The sequence below is a fragment of the Canis aureus genome, chromosome 18, assembly GCF_053574225.1.
Source record: "Canis aureus isolate CA01 chromosome 18, VMU_Caureus_v.1.0, whole genome shotgun sequence".
Classification (NCBI taxonomy): Eukaryota; Metazoa; Chordata; class Mammalia; order Carnivora; family Canidae; genus Canis; species Canis aureus.
Window position 1 is genome coordinate 28,146,732 of NC_135628.1, and position 22,202 is coordinate 28,168,933.

Here is a 22,202-nt window from a genome sequence, read left to right on the forward strand (position 1 = left end):
AACCTAGCATGCCAAGATAAACTTTTATTACAAGCTGCCTTAATACTAAGAAGGTTTTTTAGGAAACAGATAATGGTTTCCTTCAGATTTCTTTGCTATAAAGGACCCTTTCATTTCAAAGTAACCCAGTGAGTGGCTGATTTTAAAGAAAATACAATTGCAAACATTTCATCATTTATTTTCTGTCACCTTTTAATTTATTTTTTTTAGATATGTCTAGAGATGTGTAAGTGTACATATTCCATGGACTTTTTCCCGCAGTGTTTCAAGTTATAAAATTGTGAATATTACAAATTAGGAGTCTTTTTTCAATCATTCTCATGATTATACAACAGATGGCTAAATGCTTTTAAAATCTTAATTATTATTTTTTGCCAATTTCTCATTCCAATCTTATCTAAAATGTCCTGCCTATTTCTAATTGAATACTTTATGGGGAGTGAAAAATATGTCATTAGACTTTATTACAGTTAATTACAATGAATTTGAGACATAATTCTGCAGAAGCACCATTATTTATTTCTTATTTATATGGTCTTCAAATTATTAACATTTTCTTATCTTACTCCTCATGAAACATAATATTTCCTTTTTAGAGTTATATAAAATCTTAGGCATCATTTGCTCCAAATCTTTCCCTTAACTAAGAAATCTGAGATCCCAAATCATGAAGTGCTATGTTTAAGGTCATATATTAGTGACAGGGTTAAGACCATAGTTCTACACTCCTTTTGCTATTCCAAGTCCTGCATTATTATACCATCTGGCTACTACCAATAGTTCCTACCACAAATACCATACCTTCATTCCCAGAAACTCATACAGGAAATATGCACTGAGACAGCCATATATCAGGCACTGTGCTAGACACTTTCATATAATACCTTTATTACTTATAATAATTCTGTAAGGCAAGTATTTTCCATACTTGATACTTGAAAAAACAGGTTCAGAGAAGTCCTTTTAACTTGTCCATGGTTACACAGTCCTAAGTGGTAGCACCATACTAAAATTCTCAGCCAGATCTAACTCCAAACCATAAGATTATTTTCCATGCTTTGTCTTTCTAGGCTATATTAGCATTTTCATACTAGTTTCCCCCACAACCAAATAATTCAATTTAGATTTTCAAAGTTCTTACAAGGTTGTTTAATTATCACACAATTTGCAATTGATACTTGCTCTTGGCTCTAACTAGTTATCATCCATATTGCACATACAATCTGTGAGACCAGCTTCTTGTTTATTGAATTGCGAAACTTAAATCATTTTGTTCCTTGATTCTAACTTAACCAAACTAACTTTTGAATAGATAATTCTTAGGAACATTAATTTCTATGCCTTTTATAATTTTAAATAAAAAATCAATTTATATTTTTCTATTTTATAACAAGTCACATTATTCTAAACCATTTAATTCTTAGGTAAATATTACAGTAATTGATCAATTGTAGCATGCACAATCACTAAGAAAAAAATGCAAAAGCAAAAAACATTGCTGGTTGAACTGTGAAAATATCATCCATTGGACTCATTCAGGTTTCAGACATATATTTGTTTTAAAAAATGAGCATTTTAGAATCAATGAAATAGTTTAAAATAGCTACCTTTTCATAATCAAAGTGATTAAATCTATCAAAAAGTCTTCTTGTAAAAAGTAAATTATCTATGTGAAAAATTAAATCTTATTTTAAAAAGGAACTAAATTTTCTAATTTTTGGAGGGCCACAATTGTTTTTAATACCTTATCAAATTTCTAGTTTGATATAATGAGAAAAATTAGAAATACAGAAAAAAAATCCTTATAATTCCCAAATCTTGCTTACACAGTAGTTTATATTCCCTTCCAACTCAATATTTCATCAAATTTATTTTCAAAGTACCAAAATCAATAGGGTGTGGTTCCAATTAAGGAGAAGAGAAAGATGACATACAGAAGAGGATACAGAATAAAATATCATAGAATAAATCATTAGGCAAGGACTTTAGCACAAAGTATTGGATTCCTTCCAAAATGTGATTTAAAATTATTTCAGCCTATTCTGTCACAGTTTTTAGCACATGGATTTTAGTCATGACCAAGCTGAGAAAGACAATCATTTATGCTAATCCTTAAAAAATCTATTATAATTAATTGGTAAGAATTATATTGCTTAAATATAAATCTGTCACCTCAAAAAATTGGAAAGTTGTGTTTAAATATTTTAAAATATTTTATAGGCTTTAAAGTCCATGGCAGACTTCTGGAATCAACTCCAACATGTAAAGAGCTTGGAAATCTTCACTTCCATCCTCACCACAAGAAAAAAGCTGAGCAAAGTAAAAATCAAAGCAGTTTCTTTCCATCCTTCAGAGAATAAAGGTCTCAGAGCGAGGTGCTACCCTGAACTCTGGAGAGCCAGGAAAATACAGAAAATTGCAGCTGAGATCAGCTTACTGGAAGCAGAAGCTCTAATGGAAAAAGTTGACAACTTGCAAGAACACATGGGCAATATAAGCAGAGAGATCTCTAAGACAGAATGAAAAGGAAATGCTTGAAATCAAAAACACAGAATGAAGAATGCCGTGATGGGCTCATCTGTGGACTGGATGTGGCTGAGGAAAGAATCAGTGATCTTGAAGACATGTCAATAGACACTTCCTAAGCTGAAAGGCAAAGAGAAAAAAAGAACACAATATACTAGAACTCTGGGACAATTACAAAAGATGGAATATATGTGTAATGGGGATCTTAAAATAACAAGAAGGAAAGGAACAGAAGAATATATAAATAATGGCTAAAATGCACAGGTATAGGAATCTCAGGGAACATGAAGCAATATAAATACCAAAGGTTAAACACCTACATAAATCATATTTGAACTGCAGAAAACCAAAGACAAAAAGGCTATCTTCAAAGAAACCAGAGGATATTAGAAAGCAACTTGCCTATAGAGTAACCAGGATAAGAATTATACAAGATTTCTTGTCAGAAATGATGCAAGCAAGCAGAGTGTAGTGATAGGTTTCAAATGTTGCAATAAAAAATCCAGCAACTTAGAATTCCATATTCAATAAAATCTTTCTCAGACAAACAAAGACTAAGGGAATTTTGCCAGTATATTTGCCTTGCAAGAAATAATAAAAGAAGATCTTCAAAAAGAAAGAAAAGGATATAGTTCAGAAACTTCTATTTATGTAAAGGAAATGAAGTAAAAGTAAAGTATTTTATTATTCTTATTTTTAATTGATCTAATAAACTATTCAAAATAATAATATTAACAATGTATTGGGTGATTTTAGCTTACAGAAAAAGGAGGTGAATGACAGCAATTTGATAAAGGGTGGGTGGGAGGAACTCAGAATGCGCTGTTGGAAGGCACCTATGCTGATAAAGCACTACAGTATTATTTGAAAGTAGATGCAGCTCAGCCACAAATATGTACTTCAAACTCTAAGGAAACCACAAAATAAAAAAGTTTTAAAGAGGTACAAATGATATGCTAAAATGATAGAGAACATGGAATCATACAATGGTTAATTAAATCCAAAGAGGCTAGAAAAAGAGGGGAAATAAAAAAATGATAACAATAAAGAGTAAGTACAATGATTAGAAAACAGTTACACACGTCGTGGTAATAATCTAACAATAGATCAATCACCATTTTAGATGTGAATGGTCAAATACACTTATTAAAAGAGACTGTCAGAGTGGATTTTCAAAAAAGACCCAAGTATATGTGGCCTATAAGAAAACTATTTTAAAAATAAAGACACAGATAGGGTGGCTCAGTGGGTTAAATGTCTGTCTTTAGTTCAGGTCATGATCCCAGAGACCTGGGATCAAGCCCCAGGTCTGGTTCACTGCACAGTGGGGCTTCTGTCTCACCCTCTGCCTCTCACCTGCTTGTGCTTGCTCTTTCTCTCTCTCTCTCTCTCAAATAAATAAATAAAAATCTTTAAAAAGATAAAAAATAAAGATTAAAAGTAAAGGAGTGGAGAAAAATACACCATGATAATACTAGGAAGTTACACCTTAAAACCAAAATGGGAAACCATTATATACCTATTAGAATGTTCAAAATCCAAAAAAAACTGAAACTGAAAATACCAAGTGCTGGTGAGTATGTGTAGCAACAAGAACTCTGATTCACTGCTGGTGGGTGTTCAAAATAGTACAGCCACTTTGGAAGATAGTTTGGCAGTTTCTTACAAAACTAAACAATTTTATCAAAAGATCCAGCTATCACACTCCTATGTATTAACCTAATTCAGTTCAAAACTTGTATCTATGCAAAACATACATGGGAATATTTACAATAGATTTATTCATAACTCCTAAAACTTGGAAGGAACCAGGATGTCTTTCAATAGGTAGATGATGAACACATTGTGGTTCCTTTTATAATACAGTATTACTTAGCAATAAAAAGAAATGAGCTTGGGACACCTGGGTGGCTCAGCGGTTGAGCTTCTGCCTTCAGCCCAGGGCATGATCCTGGAGTCACGGGATCAAGTCCTACATTAGGCTCCCTGCATGGAGCCTGCTTCTCCTTCTACCCATGTCTCTGCCTCTCCCTCTGTGTCTCTCATGAATAAATAACTAAATCTTAAAAAAAAAAAAAAAAAAAAAAAGCTTTCAAGCCACAAAAAAGACATGGAGAAATCTTAAATGCATATTGCCAAGTGAAAGAATCCAGTCTGGAAGGCTAAATACATTATACAATATGATTCCAACTATGTGACATGCTACAGAAGCAAGACTATAGAGACAGTAGAGACACCAGTGATTATCAGAGGCTGGTCAGGGGGAGGGATGAATCCATGGAGCGAGAGGATTTTGAGGGCAGTGAATCTCTTCTTTATTATATTGTCATGATGGATACATGATATGACATTATGCATGTGTCAAAATCTATAGAATTTTATAACACTAAGAGTAAACCTTAATGTAAGTTAGGTACTACGCTAATAATAATGTATCTAGTGGTTCATAAATTATACCAAATGTACCATACTCATGCAACATGTAAGTAAGAGCAGAGCCGGTAGGGGGAGAGGGTGTGGAGAATGATATGGAAGCCCTGTCTGTATACTATCTGCTCAGTTTTTTTTTTTTTTTTTTTTGTATGTGTGTGTGTGTGTGTGTGTGAATCTAAAACTGTTCTAAAAATTAAAATCTAACAATTTAAAAGTCAAGTCAAAGGGCAGAAATCAAAACACAACTTAGCCCCAGTGAGCATAAAGTATCAATTAGTGTTCTTCCTATGTTAGATGACAGAAACAAGTCTGCTACTATTTTTAGACACCACATTTCGCTCTGAGATGCCAGGGAAATACAAAACTGGCAAAACCCTTTATTCCAATGTTGACATTAGTACTAAAAGTTTCACATAGCTTAAAAAGACCGTTTGTCACTTTCTCCTCAGTTGTTTGTGAAATCAATAAAAATGTAGCAGAATGTTAGACCTTAAAAAGACTTCCCACAAGAGTAAGATATGCAGTTTTAACTTGATAAAAATAAATGAAGATGAATTCCTCAACATAAAATTAACTAAGCGCTCCCTAAATTCTAGGTATGATCCTCAGCTCATTACACACAATACTTAACTGAATTCCTAAACTAACTGTATGAACCAAGTGCAATAATTATTCCTATTTTACAGATGACAGAGTCATAAGGCCAAGAGGTTAAGTAAATTTCCTAAAATGAGGATCCAGATTTCGAACTGGTAGGTGGATTCAAAGCCTGGTGTTACTATGCCACATTGCTTCTCGATTCTGGGAAAACTTTGTAACATTATCACGAAAAGAATATTCTAGTAATTTAAAGCAAGAATGACTGCTACAATGGAACTAAGAGTACTAAAATAGATAAGAATCCTCCAGTTTTTGTTAATCTGGAATAAGACTCTGAGTGGTATTTTTACAAGCGTAAGCACTCTTTTAGTACTATCTGGGCAGAAATGTGGGTGCACGTCCATGTGTGCACATGAGTATGTGTTTGCATATCATGAGAAAAACACAGAAAGAAGGAAAAAGAGAGATTTTAGGACCTAAGATTAAAAAATCCTTCTTGTATTAATTCTGGATTATAATAACTTGAATAGGTCACCAAGGTACCACATAACTTCTCACTACTATTCTGAAGGAGATTTATAAAGCTGTATATCTCATCTTTGCCTTCTTTCCAATTTACTCAGTGTGGAAAATGACACTGGCCTTCCAAAACCTTAACTTATGTTTGGACCCCTTCCATATTTGAGTCTTACTCTTGTGTTGCTGACCATTAAAATGAGTATTTCAGTGGGGCTGGAACAGTCCACGCCAAGCTTTATAATGGCTTGCACACTTTAAGAGGTTAATCTAGCCAGCCAGTTCACTTTGTTCAGAAGTATTAAATGGAAAGACTATAACATTCAAAGAAAGGCAAAGTTCACTGGGTAAGACCCCAATAATATAATGGAGCATAAAACCTCTAGAATTTTTTTACTATAATATTTTATGAAACATACGTACACACTCACTGGAATAGAATCCAATTCAAATGATTCTGAAGGTCAATTCAAAGTCACCACATATAGCAGTACTTTGAGAGAAATATGTACTATTTCAAAAGTGCCTGGATCCAGACGCTTTCTTTCTCTATTTTATAGTTTATTATCAGTCTAGAAATGTACTATATTAGGGGGGAAAAGTCACATACTACAGTACAATATAATTTGCAGCCAAAACATGAAGTTCAATAAAATACTACAAATTTCAGTATCAACAAATCCTTGTGTTGTGGAACAAAAAGAATCACAGAAGGTAATTCTAAAAGGAAGTGCTATTTTAAGTGTGGGCGATAAATATAAAAATTGAAAACAATGATTTCATTCTCAACTTCACAACTAATTATGAAATCCTTCAATGTTCATTGTTGTCAAAGGAGCAAAAGACTCTCAATTCCTACATTTAAAAGAAAAGTGAATTAGGAATGGGCCTGATTAGAGCCACCTAGTTGTATTATTCTGATATTTCCTAAATGCCCAAATTTTAGGAGCAACCATCATTCTCCTAAGGGGAAGGAAGTAAAGGTCCACTTTGCATGACAAAGGTCAGATCTCCGCAGACAAATGAGCCTTCTATGGTTGACTGTTTCTAGGTTATCACCGTCTGGCTGGGTCCTAGGAGGTCAAAAGAGGTTCCAAATTGTGCTCACTGTTTAAGGGATACCCTTGGGGCCACTTTAATCATTTTAAGGTCATTAAAATTTTTCTTATTCCAGTTCCAGCTTTATCCCCTTAAACCTTGCTAATATAGATTGGCAATTCAGTCCTGATGTAGGTTAAAAAGAAATTGGAAGTATTCAGTATCGTATGCAGATCCAAAGAGAGATCCAAAGAGATCCACTCATTTAACAACTTCTTTTAAATCTAAAATTGAATTCAGTGAAATTCAAGTAGACCACAGAGGGTGATAATCACAGGCCCCAGTAGAAAAGCTTGACTCTATTATAGCTGTCCTGGTATTTACACTATGTGATCAATGCCACTACTCTAGATTTCATTTAATATGATAGAGCTTTATGCAAAAATTATCTTAGTTTCCCCAATCATTACATATGTTTAATTGTAATTACGATAATACTTTGTTTACTATTTTGTAATAACTATTAAATAACAAACATATAAGAAATGTTGAAGTAAAAATTATCACTTGAATCACACTAAATATTTCAATGCTCTTCTATTTATTGCAAAGATATGTCTAAAGTTTCTCACAGTGGACTGGAAATATACCAAATGGATCACATTGATAAAAGTTAGAAGAGTTCTGTTCTCCGTATTTGTAATTAGTGAAGGGCATCTCTTAAGTACTTTAGATAATGTGTACAAAACATCTGTACTTAATTATATAATACTTTTCTTTGATGATAGGAATTGAACTAAGAAATATTTTGAAACCCTCATACAAAGTATTAATGGCTGTTCAAGAACTTCACTGGTATAGTGCTTTAAAAAGTTTGTTTGTATAAATCAATGGCCCGATGCTTCAGATTTTCAATTTTATTAAAAGAATAAACTTGAAATACTAGGCCAATAAAGAAAATATAACACTAGAAAACACAAGGGCTGCATCTTTTCACTATTATTATATATCACACCAACAGAGAAAATGTCTCTCATATTAGTACAGATTTGAATAAAATGTGGTAACATATATAATGAGCAAGATTTCTCTTTGAATTCTGTTGTGGACTGAGAATTTTTACAAGAATAAATTAACAGCTTGCTAGTCATTCCTCACAGAGAAAAAAATCCTAAACTGTTCTCATGGAAACTGGGACACAAAGTATGGGTTTTCAGTACTTGTTCTTCAGTATTGAAAAAGATCAGATTTTCTTTCTGGATGCCTTACTGGTTCCAAACGCCACTTCTTTTCAAAGGCAGTGTCAGTTCTGCAGTCAGTTTTCGTCTCCCAGGGGTAAGAATATATTCAAAGGCTGTGTGCACAGCAGGGTAGAAGTCTTTCTCCATGAATGTAACTATATCACTCATCAGTAACCTCCTGCCATAGGGGGACTTATGTTTTCTTTCCTTTTAGTGACTCCTTGGGCTCTTGAATGCCAGTCACTGCCCTGAGACCTGAGGCAATATTCACATAATCTCTGTCAATAGTTCCTACACATGCCATTGGCGCAACTCAATGTCAAGACAGCAGATCAAAGTCTGCACATTCTAAAACTCATGCCCTTTATGGATCAATTTTCATAAACTATACTCTGTGTTTCAGAAAGAACATGGAAGCTCATTCTTTGCTTTCTTCCTTTTATCCCAGATAAGTTTATTTATGTGGAAGGCAATCTGATTTGTACATAACAGTGTGAAGTTCTTATGCAATACATAAATCTCATTCTCCCCTTTGCATAGCCTTCTGGGGTATTTAATCTCTTGAAGTATTTTACTATACCTATTGTCTTAGAGTAGAAATGCAAAACTCCTCAGGCTATTAAAATAAAAAGGCATGGATTTCTTTGCAATACTTCACCATCCTACCCCAGTGGTTGTACAAAAGAGGGTTGGTGATAAGTTCTTATGACGGATTTTATTTTTAAATCTTCATTATGCTATAGGTAAATTATGACAGACAATAGCTATAGCGTGTGTTTTTACAATCTATATTCATTTTAATGACTCAAAATTGCTTGGGAAAATTAATAAAACTATTGGAAATCATTTTTGCTCTGTAGATTTCAAATACAAGTTACATAGATCTATTCTTCTTAAGTAGACCTGAGTAAAATACAGTGAACCAAACTATCTTCTCTGAGTACCTTTTCAGATCAATTCTGGATACAAAGATTTTAAAATCTACAACTTTCTCTAAAAACTGCATTTGGAAAACAGAAGATTTAGAACAGAACATATACAAAATGATATTTATGCTCATATCTAGCTAAAGTTTAAATATATTTATTACAGAGGTAAGAGCACATAACACATTAAATATGCACATATCAGAGGGCTGAAAAAGGAGATGAGCAAACAAATACTAGCCTTAAGAGCCAGAAGGCGGTTTACTAAACTCCACAAATAGAAGCTTCATTGTCCCAGTTCCCGTAAGCAGATTTTTATATAATTGCATGAGATTATTAGGTACAAAGCATCACTCTGAGGTCTCCTGTAATCTGTGAGACATTAGGCAAGTCACTTACTCAAAAGGTAGCTTTGGTTTTATCTGTTTTCACTACTTAAACAATTAAAAGTTACATGTTTTAAAATGTGTGAGGAAAGAAAGTTTATTATTCCCATTTCTGAAGTGAATGGTTGAAGCTCAAGAAAAATTTAGATAAAAGGAAGAAATTACAGAGGTCCTCATTAGTGGAGACAATTTAAATTTTCTGAGAAATCTAATTTCTGTTTTCTGTAATTGGAAAATTTATTGCTAATAAGATAATAATTTGTCTAAAATCCAAATATGATGAACTTTTAAATTAAAAAAGGTACCCGATTATATCTTGAATCAACTGATGTTGAAACTGGCATGTGTACGTGGTGCATGCACATATATGCTTATGCTAAGGACAAGGGTGGAGAGGGCACAATAGCTCTGATGCAAATCCTTTGACTTTCCTCTAGAGGCATGGCAAAATGAAACTACAGGTACATTATGGAAGAGCAAGTGGAGTCTTGCTAAACCAACTTACCAGTTTTTCGAAGGGGGAAATCATCCTTTGCATCCTGTGCTCCTGGTAATGTGTATTTGTACGACGGAGATGTCCCACTCAGGGGTGGAGAGCTTTGATCCAGTGACGTGTGGTGGGCAGCCCTACAAAAGAAAAAGAGGGTTCACCATTTGCTCTGGAGTTTTTACTGTGTGTGGGTCAGCAATAATCAGTTGCACATGCTGTACACGTGTCTCAGCTGTGTTTATGTTCTTTCTTTTTAGTGTGTACAAACCATAGCCTCATATAACCAAGTTCATTTTAGCAGTATGTTATAGAATGTTGCACGATTCCCAAGAATGACCACTGTTGTGTCTGGTCACATACTTATATAGAAGTTTGCTAATTCACTAAAAGAGAATTCACCAAGAGCCTGAGTTTTGATCATCTGAGATGGCCATGTAGGCTTTCTTAAGCATCATACTAGTGAAAAAGTCATCATCCTAATCCTTTTTAGTCAGTAATATAGAATAGTCAAAGTAAAAGTAGAAGGGACTTCATTTTCAAAAATTGCTAGGTAATAAATAAAAGTATAAGAGGGTGGCTTTTCTATTATAGTGATAGTGTCAACAGCCTCAGATCTCCTGACTTCTATAGCACTTCTAAGGTAAAGGCTGGCACTCACATATTTCTTCAACATGAAACTGATTTTTAAAAATATTTTCTATTCCCTGCATAAATATAGTGAAAGAGAGGCAGCTATATTACCAAGGAAGAGTTTTCAGGGCTGAACGCAAATTATCCAGTGGATATGGACGCCCATAACTATGATACACAAAGAAAACAATGCACAGGGCATGGGATCACCACCATGATGATGGTTCTACCAGTATCATTTATTTGAATTACACATTCTCAAAAAATGGTTTAAGGGCACTTCATCTAGCCCTAACTGGCAAAAAAGGTATTAAGTTCAGATTCCATAAACGAATGATTTATAGTGTTTGGAGTTGGCCCCTACTGAAGTTCAATTCAGTACAATAAAGGATTGCTAAGTAACATTTGACAGTCATGTTAAATATACCCAAGGGGACAGCTAAAGAACTTCCAGCTGACACACGCTTTGCATATAGTTGTTTCCCACTTAAAAAAGGTATTGTCTCTTCTTAAAATGAGCTTTAACCTAGAAGGAGTACAAATCAGTTATAAATTATGTGTGCGGTTTTAAGTAATGGTATTTGTTTCTAAATATTTTGTGATGGTAACTGAACATCTGAACATTTTCTTCAGGGACTGGCTTCTCAAGCCAACTGACATGCCTGATAGAAATTACATAAACATTTTAAAAGTACTTATATAACTGGAATCTGCCTCAGTTACCCTTTTTCAATGGATGCTGAGAAGGGCAGATACTTATAAAATAGAATTAGAAGTATAATAACTCTTCAAATAGAATTCCTGGGATGCTTACAACTTCAATATAGAGTAATCAAGTATTTATTCTCTTATCCTGGATGACATGAGGAATGAAAAAACAGTTAAGTGTAAAATCTAATGGTCATTCAGTAAATGTATAACATCAGAGAATCAAAACTTATCTATTAGTCTGTTATCCAAATATTTGCCTATGAGGGTTTGTCCGAATTTTTAAAAACACGGTATCCTTCATATTTTCCAGAAAGGAGAACTGTGTATCTCATAGTTCTCTTCACTGGGCCTGGGGAAACATGGTTCTGTACTTCTGTAATCATATTGTGTATTATGTTGTCAGCCTGTGTGTGAGAAGTCAGTGTGCTCGGCTCATATGTAGCAAGAAATGAAGTCAGATGGTCAGGGGTAAACTTGTCCCTGAAGACTTAGCTTTACTTTGTTGCCTTCATGCTCTTTCCCTTCCCTCCCTTGTCTTCCTGCCTTTTTTTTTTTTTTTTAAGTCGAAAAGCTTCTGGTCTTTTAAAAATAGCTCAGATCTCCACCTTCTATCGAGCCAAGTAAAATAAAGTCTCAACCTGCCAAATCTTCAGAAATTATTGTAAAGATATCAGATGCACCATCTGAGAATAGAAAAATGCAAAATAGGAACTAATTTCTATGCCCCACCCCACATTTCTGTTATTCATTCACCAAAAAACCTATCTACTTCCATGCCCTCGAGATGGTACTTGCTAACATTTATTAAGCACTGCTCTCTGTTGCATGCTTTACCACAATTATTTCACAGGACCTTTCCAGCAACCCTAGGGGCAGGTACTATCATTATAATCTTTTCAAAGAGAAGGATGAGAATTCAAGGAGCCTGTCCACAGCCACATAGCTGAGAATTGGCAGACACCAGGTCTGTGCCCAGGCTGGCTGAATACAGAATCTATATTCTTGACCTCCCGGGGAAAAAAACGGCCAAACACTGAACATACGTGTACCAGAGCTTGGGATGGCGGCTCACGGAATGATTTTTTCCATTGGTTGGAGTGTCTTTTGTTGCTGATTTACTCAACAGGAATTCTTGAAGCTTCTGCTTTACTTCTGTACTTGCCACTGCCCCTGAAACACACACATACAGACACAGATGTTGATTTGGGGCTCTGTTCTTTCATGCCTCTGGAGCATTTAGCAAAAATTAAGAAGTAATACCACTGGTCACTGTATAGGAAGCTTCCTACTAAAAGAGAAACCAGAGTCTAAACGGGCTTTTGAGAATGGCACAGTAATGTTTTATAACTACTGCTCAAACCGCCAATTTTCAAAGGACCTTTGATAATTTCTTTAATTGCTTCTGCAGAATGGGGAGTCTCAAAATTAATACTATTTTTTTTCTTAAGGTTAAAGAAAATGAGGAATGAAACATTGTCTTTTAAAAATCAAGAGTCTTAGGGGACCATAGAAGTGATTGAACACAATACAGTCATCTTTCCTGAATTGCTAGTTTGAAAAACTCGTGTTTTAAAAAACTCTTTTGAGCATTAAGCATGTAAATATTGCTGACAGTTCCAGTTCAAGTCATCTGATTTTAAACCTTGCTACATCCTGATTTTGAACTGACCTCAGACAGGGGAATTATTTGGATCTGTCTCCCTCTTGTGGATAGTTTTTTTCAACAAATGTTCTGCCTTAAATCTTCCCAAAGTCTGGGTACTCAAAAACTAGATGGAGGCAAGGCTTGACTTACAGAGCAATTATTACTTGAGCAGGTGGAAGGTCTAGCGAGGAAATGAGGAGTAAGTCTATCATAAAACAATACAGCATGGCTAGGTTGCTTTCATGGAACCTTGTTTTTAAGGTTTGAAACAACAAAAATCAGTTATCTTTGCCAAACAATGCTCCGTTTGCTTCCTGAGGCGCTGTGCAGCCTGAATGCAGGGAGATGAGATGTGAATGTCAACGCTTTGTATTTGGGTCCCTAGTTTATTCTTTTAATTAAATGCAGCCAGTTTTGACAAGTTTCTTTTCTTTCTTTTTTTTTTTTTCCGATAAGTTTAATTCACTCCTTATCAGGCTTTATTCTGAATGACATCAGCTAAACATGAGGGAAGAGATTGATCTTTTACCCTGGTGCCTCTTACTTTCTCGTCCTCTATCTTTGCCTCTGAGAGGAGGAAGCTGCTGTTCTCTGCGGTGCCTCTCTACTTCCTGTTCTTGCCTCTGCTGCTCCAGTTTCTGCTCCTTTTCTAGGAGTTCTTGTTGCTGTTTTATGGCTAGAAGTTCCTGTTGCAACTTGCGAGAAGAGAAAGACATGAGAGTGTGCAATTTCTTTAGGCTTCATTGTCATCACTGACCAAAATCAAACTGTTAGGAGCTTCTGGAACTTGTTTCTGTTTAGTTTACATTTTTTACTCACTTTTTTTTGTGAATTATTGAATCTAAAGACAAACAACTAATGCCATAAATGGACTTCAGTCATCAATAAGCAAATTTTTAGGTAGCTTCATTACCTGTGCCACCCCACCAAAAATCGTTACCAAATTTGCTCTACTCTTTAGTTCCCTGAGTAGCTTCTCTTTGTACACCTGAAATATATGCAATAGGCAAAGGCAAGAATGGCCTAGCAGTCTGTTCTACCATGCCCCTCCAATTATAAATAAACAACTGAAACCTTCATTTCCAATCCTGAGAAATGGTATGAAAAATAAACCAAAGGAAGGGTGAGAAATCAGTTAATTTGGCTGAAGTCTACCTGAAACAGAATGAATGTTAAAAATTTCAAAACCTGGGGCGCCTGGTTGGCTCCGTTGCTTAAGCATCTGCCTTCAGCTCAGGTCATGATCTCGGGGTCTGGGGATCAAGCCCGGAGTCGAGTTGGGCTTCCTGCTTAGTGGGGAGTCTGCTTCTCCCTCTGACCTCTGCTTGTGCTCTCTCTCTCTCTCTTTCTCTCCAATAAACAAATAAAATCTTTTAAAATTTTTCAAAACATTACAGAGAATGTTCTGATTAATGTAAGCTATACATCTGTAAAAGGCTTTCTCTCAAAATAGCAGAAGCCTAGTTCATTCATCCAGTTTGTAAAAAACGTTCAAATTTGAGACTAATGGAAGTGATTTTGTTTTGACCAAACTACTGTCAGTATGTCTGAATCCCTTGACTTCACTTCCAAACAACGAGTAACATGAACATGAAGGATTCTTAATAACTCTGTTGACAAGTCCATTTATCCTCAGATGCAGAAGTAGATACCTACAAATAATAGTAAATGTGCTCACTGTGGAATAATTAAAGATTTTGAGTTCTACTTAGGCTCTGAGAATACTAGATATGAAATCTACTAGATATGAAACCTTACAAAACTACTCAAACCCCTGGTTCCTCATACATAAGAGAAATAATCTCCATCACACATGTTCAGAATGCACATGAAATTTAGTTTGAAAGTTTGGACCATACTAATTTTAATTGTCATTACTATTTTTAGATCTCTATCCTAATAAAGTTGGTGTAATTTGCTATTTATATTAGATAGGTACCTAAAATTTATGCTGAAAAAGTGAGAGAAAAACCAAAAGGTTTGTGGAATAGCAACAGAGGCATTCTGGAGCAAAAGGAAGCCAACTCTGTATGCTAACCTGATAGCCTCACGTTTCCTAGAAGGATAAGGTTAGAAGCATTTCTAGTTATTCTTCATACTGAAATCTTTGGCATTTTGGCTTTGATGTATCAATCCCTTATTGGATGTTTTTAGATACTCCATTGTAAAAAAGAATTTATAACTGTACTTAAATCCTGCCTTAAGTATTAATTCTATACAGCTACAGGGATTGGTGGAATTGATTTAGTGCTTCAATCAAATTTAATCTATTTTAGGAATCTAGAAAAGCACACAATTTAATTCCCATAGTTATTATTCATTACTGAAGATTGCCAGAATGCCATTGAAAAAAAAGAGAAAGAAACAAAACATCAACCACCCAGTTTCAGATGTTCTGATATAGGACACGGGGAGGATGATGTGGTAGCTTTGATGGCAGATAAGGCAAGGCTACAAACCTTGGAACAACTGTCTACTGGCTGTGTGGTCTTGGGCAAGTTTCAGTATTTCTCTATGCCTCAGCTTACTAGGTAGAGAAATGGGATAATAGCATCAAACTCAACAGATGTTGATTATAGAAGCCAAAGATTCAAAATGCTACTATAAGTAAAGCTTCACGTACTGTTTCTTATAAACATAAAAGTCAAATGAATGTTAAAAGCATCAACTCTTAGCATAAAAAATGTTAAGTAAAATGAAACAAAAGATTTAAAAAGTAAAAGCTTCCTAAATTTAAAAGGCATTTTAAAGCAGGTCTTTGTTTCTGAGAAAACAGTTTATTACTTTGGAAAATCATTTCAAAACCTAAGTTTTCCTTTTAGCTATCTCAGAATCTTTTTTTCTGACAAGAGCCTCTGCTTTTCCTATATTTTCCAGATGTCAGTAAACTTCCTGTATTACTTTGTTTAAGCTAGAGTAACAATTAATTTCCTACTAGCTACTACTACTAAAGTGAAATATATTACTTTAAAATATTTTATATTGATCTTTACAATTACAAAAGGTATTAAACATAAATGAAAAGAAGTATTTAAACTTCTTCAGGGCAATATGAATCAGGTACCACAGCAAAATGCACTATACAGTTACTTTTAAAAGTATGGTGAAAAATATAAATTTTATTCATTCATCATTGTCATCCTAACACACCAAGAATGAATGGAAAAAGAAATCTAAACATTAATTCCTAACATTTTTTTCAAGGGTCAAATAATAATGCTTTAAAGTCATTCAAAAATAAGTCTATAAACTAAAGGAAGGTTTCCTATTCTACAAAATACAGCCATGACCTACTGGTTCCATATGAGACCCAACACAAAATTCTCACTCTTAGTTTTAAGACATCTTATAGATCAATAAATTGCAAGAGTTCTTTTAGTAAAGTTCAGTAAAGAAGAAATTATAATGTTTTATATCAGATATCAAAGCTTTTTTTGGAAAAGAAGATAAAATTGGCCTTTCAGGCTAAGAAGTATCTTTCAAAAAAAAAAAAAAAAAAGGACATGGGGGGAAGAAGGTAAAAGAAGCATTTTTACCTTCTGAGACGCTAAAATTAATGTGGTAAATTTTTATAATATTGACATAGATTAGTTATCTATATTAATCTGACACAAATGTGCTTGTATTTGATGTATGAGTAATAGATCAAGTGTCTAGAACTTGTAATTTATTGTATTATTAAATTAACATGTATTTACATCATTTTGAAGGACATAGGCATAAAAATGGAATTAAATTATAAATATTCGCTGCTTTATGTTACTGTCATAATAAATTCAAACTAAACATCTACTTAATCAGACCAAAATAGCTTTGTTTTAAATGTCTTTGTCAAGAATTTGAAGGACACTTCACAAATAAAGAGAAAGGGATATTTATCTCAATAAGACAAGAAGAAATAGATACATAGATACATCTAAAATGACTTGACAACAAAACAGTCCATCATAAAAAATTCTGGGACACGGATATATTTCTCTTAGAATAATTTATGCAACTTGGCTCTAATTGTCAACTCCTCCCAAAATTATTTCATTAAATTCTTATCTGCAGTCTACTAAACTTCTGTAATAAATATTTAAAATATCTGCACCAGTTTCTTCATATATAATTCTCTTGAGCTTTTTATGTCATTATTTTAAATGTGTGCATTATGAGGACTTCTTCATGGTGAAAATTAGGATATATTCAGAACATTTACTTATATGGAGGTGAGTGGGGGGATGGGTAAAATAGGTGATGGGGATTAAGGAGTGTGCTTGTTGTGATGAGCACCAGGTGCTGTATGGAGCTGTTGAATCACTATGCTATACATCTGAAACTAATATTACATGTATGTTAACTAACTGGAATTTAAATAAAAACTTTTAAAAATCCACTTAAAAATCAAAACCAAAACAAGAAGGCTCTGTCTTTGTCATTTCTGGTAAATAGTTTATGAAGTTTTTTTAAAAAATATAAAACAGATCTTCCCAAGTTCATGGTTCTTGGTGGAGAATAGATGGGGCAAATGAACAAAATCACGTAGAAGACAAACTAAACAGATGTTGGGAAGTTACTATTCTCTACAATTGACGCTGTAAACTAATGGATGAGAATGGTAAAGGCCCCTCCAAGAGCAAAGCTGGTTTTTAGTCAGCATTCTTACTACTTACCCAAAGTACAATCACAATTTCCTCCAGGCCATACTTCCATGTCTTAATTGCTGTGAAACATCCCCCACCCCACCCCGCTCTGCACCACTGCAAGTGCTCTTCTTATGCCCATGTCCTGTAGCAGGCTTCCTGAGTGAAGAGCTGTCAGAGGCAAGGAAACATTTGCTACCTTGATGTGCTCCTGGAGCTGAGCCTGGTGCTGCCTTGTCAAGTTCTCATGCTGTTTCTGAAACTCTGCAATCAGGAGCTGCTTCTGGATTTGCTGCTGTTGCTGGATAAGAAGTAATTCTTGCTGCAGTTGCTTCTCACGGACAACAGGATCCACCACAGGCATCATCATCCTGAGGTCCGTCCTTAAGTCTAAAGGTGAGATGGGCTCTAGGCCCACAGGAACCTCTGACTTCACATCCACTAGAGAAACAGGAGAAAAAAAAAAAGGGTGGAGGGCACGGCAGAGGATAGGAAATTAGCACATTGATTTTGAAACAAAAAATAAAAGACATTAGATCCTACACACAAATTTTATGTCAACAAGTGTAGTCATTTTTTACAAGGATCATTAAAAGGTCTTTAGTGTATTAGTTTTGGTAAAATGGACTCTATGCTAATTTTACCCAGCAATACTCTTTTCATGAATCTTCTAAATTTCTCTTTTCAAAGAAATGAATCCCCCCCCAAAAAAAATCCCCCCAAAACCACAGAGATGAACCCAATTATTTCCTGATATCAAAGTCCTTCATAAAACTTACTTTGCTGGATGACTTACACAAGTCAGGTCAACTTAGGACAAAAAGTGTTACTCTATTGAGGAAAAGATGCCAAGTTGTAATAGAGAACTTCTATCACAACTTAATTGCCATACTTGCAAACATGTTAGTTTGTAGTCAGAGTTAGAAGATATATTCTAAGATATATTCCTCAAGAATTAAGGAATTCCTTAAGAATTAAAGCTTTCAACCATGTATCTGCAGAGCTATTGGACAAATCTGCACACTAAAATGTTGAAAACGGGGGACACCTGGGTGGCTCAGCGGTTAGGCATCTGCCTTCAGCTCATGGCATGATCCCAGGGCCCGGGATTGAGTCCCACATCGGGCTCCCTGCGAGGAGCCTGCTTCTCCCTCTGCCTATGTCTGCCTCCTCTCTCTCTGTATCTCTCATGAATAAATAAATAAAATCTTAAAAAAAATAAAATGTTGAAAATGGTGAGTAGATTAGTTAATCAACCACAACAATGGCACTAAGTCTAAACATGGAGTAAAAGTAGCCAAGTCTCCACGTTCTGTTTTTTCAAAGATGATAATCTGCATTTCAGTTATCTAGTCCTAAAATGAGTAAGGCACAAAAATGGTGAGGAAGCTTAAAGCAAATCAAAACATTAGAGGAAGAAATATTGGATGAGAATAATTAAGTTGATAAGAATAATTATAAGATATTTAAATTTTAAAAAAATTAGATAATGTATATAAAATTCTCAGCACTACTTCTATTAGATAACTTGTAGGACAGTATAAACACAAAAGCTCATAGGTAAGGTATATGTGCAGTAACAACATGGGAGTTGTTAAATGGCGTAAGTGGGATAATCCATACCAAGTACCTACAACATATAGCACATTTCTCAATAAATGCTCTGGGTTTTTTTAATTATATCAAAATGGAATTTTTTTATGTGTGAAAATAAATCAACACTGTTTGGCTAACAAAGCAAAAATATTAAGAGCAAGTAAGCAAATAAAATTGTATGAGATTTCCATTTAATACTAGAAAATGAAAAAAGAAAAACTTCTAGAAAAATGGAAAAAAATAAAATACAGGAATATAAATAATTTTTTAAATTTACCTTTACTAGTAAAGAAATGCAAATTTTAGGTGAAAATAAGATCTCATTTTCTAAGTATGAAATATCATCTATATGATTCATGTGTGCATATGTGTGTGTATATAATGTCTCATTGTGTAAGCATACGACCAAATATATAATTATATATTGTAAGTGGTACTACCAAATGGCTTAAAACTTCTGAAAAAAAATTGGGGATATGTCAGAAGAGGCATTAGATAATCTACCATTTGATTCAAGTTTGCCAACTCTAGGAATGTGTCTTAAGAAGACAATAGTAACAGGAAAAGAAATAGTTCAATGTCATACTGTTTACTGAAGTATTATTTTGATTGAAATCATCAACTACAAGGAAATGTCTAAGTAAAGTATGTCACATCCATATAATAGAAAAGCACATAATCATTAAAAGTAAGGTTTATGGGAACACGAAGAATGCTATTACAACATTAAGGAAAAAACAGTAAGAAAAGTGACATACACCCTATGATAACTCTTTAAATAAATATAACTTAAGTCAACATACATTTATTGAGAATCTTAAATTCCAAAGCCTGATTTTAAATGAGGAAAGCAAAAAAGTAGGAAAGCAAAAAAGACAAAGATTCCAGCCCTTTTAGAGCATATATCCTAATGGGTTTTTAATTGTATTAGTCTCTGAATTCTTGTAGCAAAGGTTGGTGAGATACAGAACAGAAGATAGCTGTATTTGGGTTGGAAATAAGAATAATTTTCCCCTTCTTACTTTTCTGTATTTTTCCAAATTGCATCTAATGCTCTGACTACTACTGTAAGTAACTTAGATTTGCAAATTCCAGGTTGGGAACTACAAAGTTAATATTCCATGTGGATTTAAGAGCTATTTTCAGTACGTTGAGAAAGACTAACAGAAATCTTATCTGTAGAGGTTAAGGCTGCAAATACTAAATGAAACATTAATGTCCTTACTTATCACTTGAATTGCATGTGCGTACAAGGCATGTGGTGTGCACCTGTGGGTGGGGTGGGAGATGAGTTGGTATCAATCTTGGGTTGCTAACACTGGTCACTTTTCAATATATTGATCAGAAGCTTGCATTGATGGTACTACATATGTCACTTTAATGAAAATGGTAAAACAACTTATCAATAAACCATAGTTTGGTGGATGGTGTCCTTTAAAGTAATGATATTTATGAAAATAGAGATAGTAATTATGACAAGTTTGGGATTAAACGAGCATGATGGCCTTTAACAGTTCTTAGTTGCAGTGTCTGATGCAGAACTTTCAATCAAGACTCTGGAGTAACATGATATTTTGAGGATTAATTTATAGAGTTGGCATGGTCCCAATGAAAAGCAATGACTGTTAATGATGTATTTCATTTTTGCATTAAAAAGGCCAAACTACAGCCCCCAGTGTTTGCATGGAAATCCCAATAAACAAAGGTCAGAATTTAACCCTATAAAGTCAAAATATAGAATTTCAGGAGACCCTGGGGTCTCTTCTTGTTGGCATTCTTCATATCCATAAACTGTGAACATCAAATCCCTAAAAAAAACCCCTCCCTACAAAACAAGATAATGGTGAAAAAAGTCCCAGAACTCTCCAAAACAGCTATTGTAAACCTCAAAGGGTAATTTGACTTCTTAACCTGCTATCCCAACAGAAATGATTGTGTCTAACTGCTTGCCTTTGTTCAGAGACTAATCACTAAATTGTGAAAAATCACCCTCAACTTACAAAAACTGCTCTTGATTATAAATAATTGCCCAAGACTGAGAGAAAGCGGCAAGCAAGATCCCAGCCTTTCATCCAATTTATTCAGCAGCAATCCACATTCCATTTGTCTAGACTAAATATAGCAGCGTTTATACAAGAAATCAATAGTGCTTGCAGAGAGGAGAGGGAAGGCATGAATATTTCATCAAACTCAGAGAGAAATGGCAATCAGCAAACTGATGGTGCTGTGTAGGTCATCTTTGGCCTGCTGGATTAGTTCTGTTACTTGGACAATAGCTCATCTCTGGCTAATCATAATCATATCATAACCATTCTTTCTATTTTTAACATTAATTGCATTGTGGGTGACAAAGACTCATCGTATTCCAAAAGAAATGATGGATTTTTCTTACAGCGTCTGTGACAGGCTAATAAGCCTCCCCAGGAGCAATAACAGTAACACAAGACCAGGGCGGAGTTTCAACAAGTTATAGTCACTCTCATAGCACAGAATGTGAAAGAAAGGGCATTGTCCACAGCTGCTATATTATCATAATTAGAAATAATCAACTTACAAGAAAAAATTGACCACCAATTTTAACAATGAGGAAATGGAATCATCTCTATTCATAACATTTCTTGTCTAGGAACATGCAAATTCCTTACAAATTACTTAGAACAGGTGCCAGTGGTGCATAAATTAGAAAGAAGTTGATGCAACAAATTGTAGTTATTAGTAGCACTAGTTATAAACAAATGATGTTTTCTTAACAGATCTCAATTACTTTAGCTCAAGACCTCATAACTTTATTTGGACTTACTATGCTTGTCTGAGATTTCAACTACATGCCAACACATAT

At 34.4% G+C, this 22,202-nt stretch overlaps 1 protein-coding gene across 32 annotated transcripts in view; it reads right to left on the reverse strand.

Moving 5' to 3' along the window:
* Positions 1 to 22,202, reverse strand: part of HDAC9 (histone deacetylase 9) — a 1,013,161-nt gene that overhangs the window by 420,415 nt on the left and 570,544 nt on the right. For 16 of the 32 annotated variants that reach the window (XM_077856623.1, XM_077856624.1, XM_077856625.1 and 13 more), the window contains 4 exons: positions 17,967 to 18,208; positions 13,672 to 13,837; positions 12,541 to 12,667; positions 10,172 to 10,293 (listed from right to left, as the gene is read on the reverse strand). In XM_077856623.1, coding sequence (XP_077712749.1) covers positions 10,172 to 10,293; positions 12,541 to 12,667; positions 13,672 to 13,837; positions 17,967 to 18,208 — 657 coding nt within the window. The remainder of the gene's footprint in view (positions 1 to 10,171; positions 10,294 to 12,540; positions 12,668 to 13,671; positions 13,838 to 17,966; positions 18,209 to 22,202) is intronic. The other 16 variants (XM_077856635.1, XM_077856622.1, XM_077856647.1 and 13 more) reach the window with 6 other exon arrangements.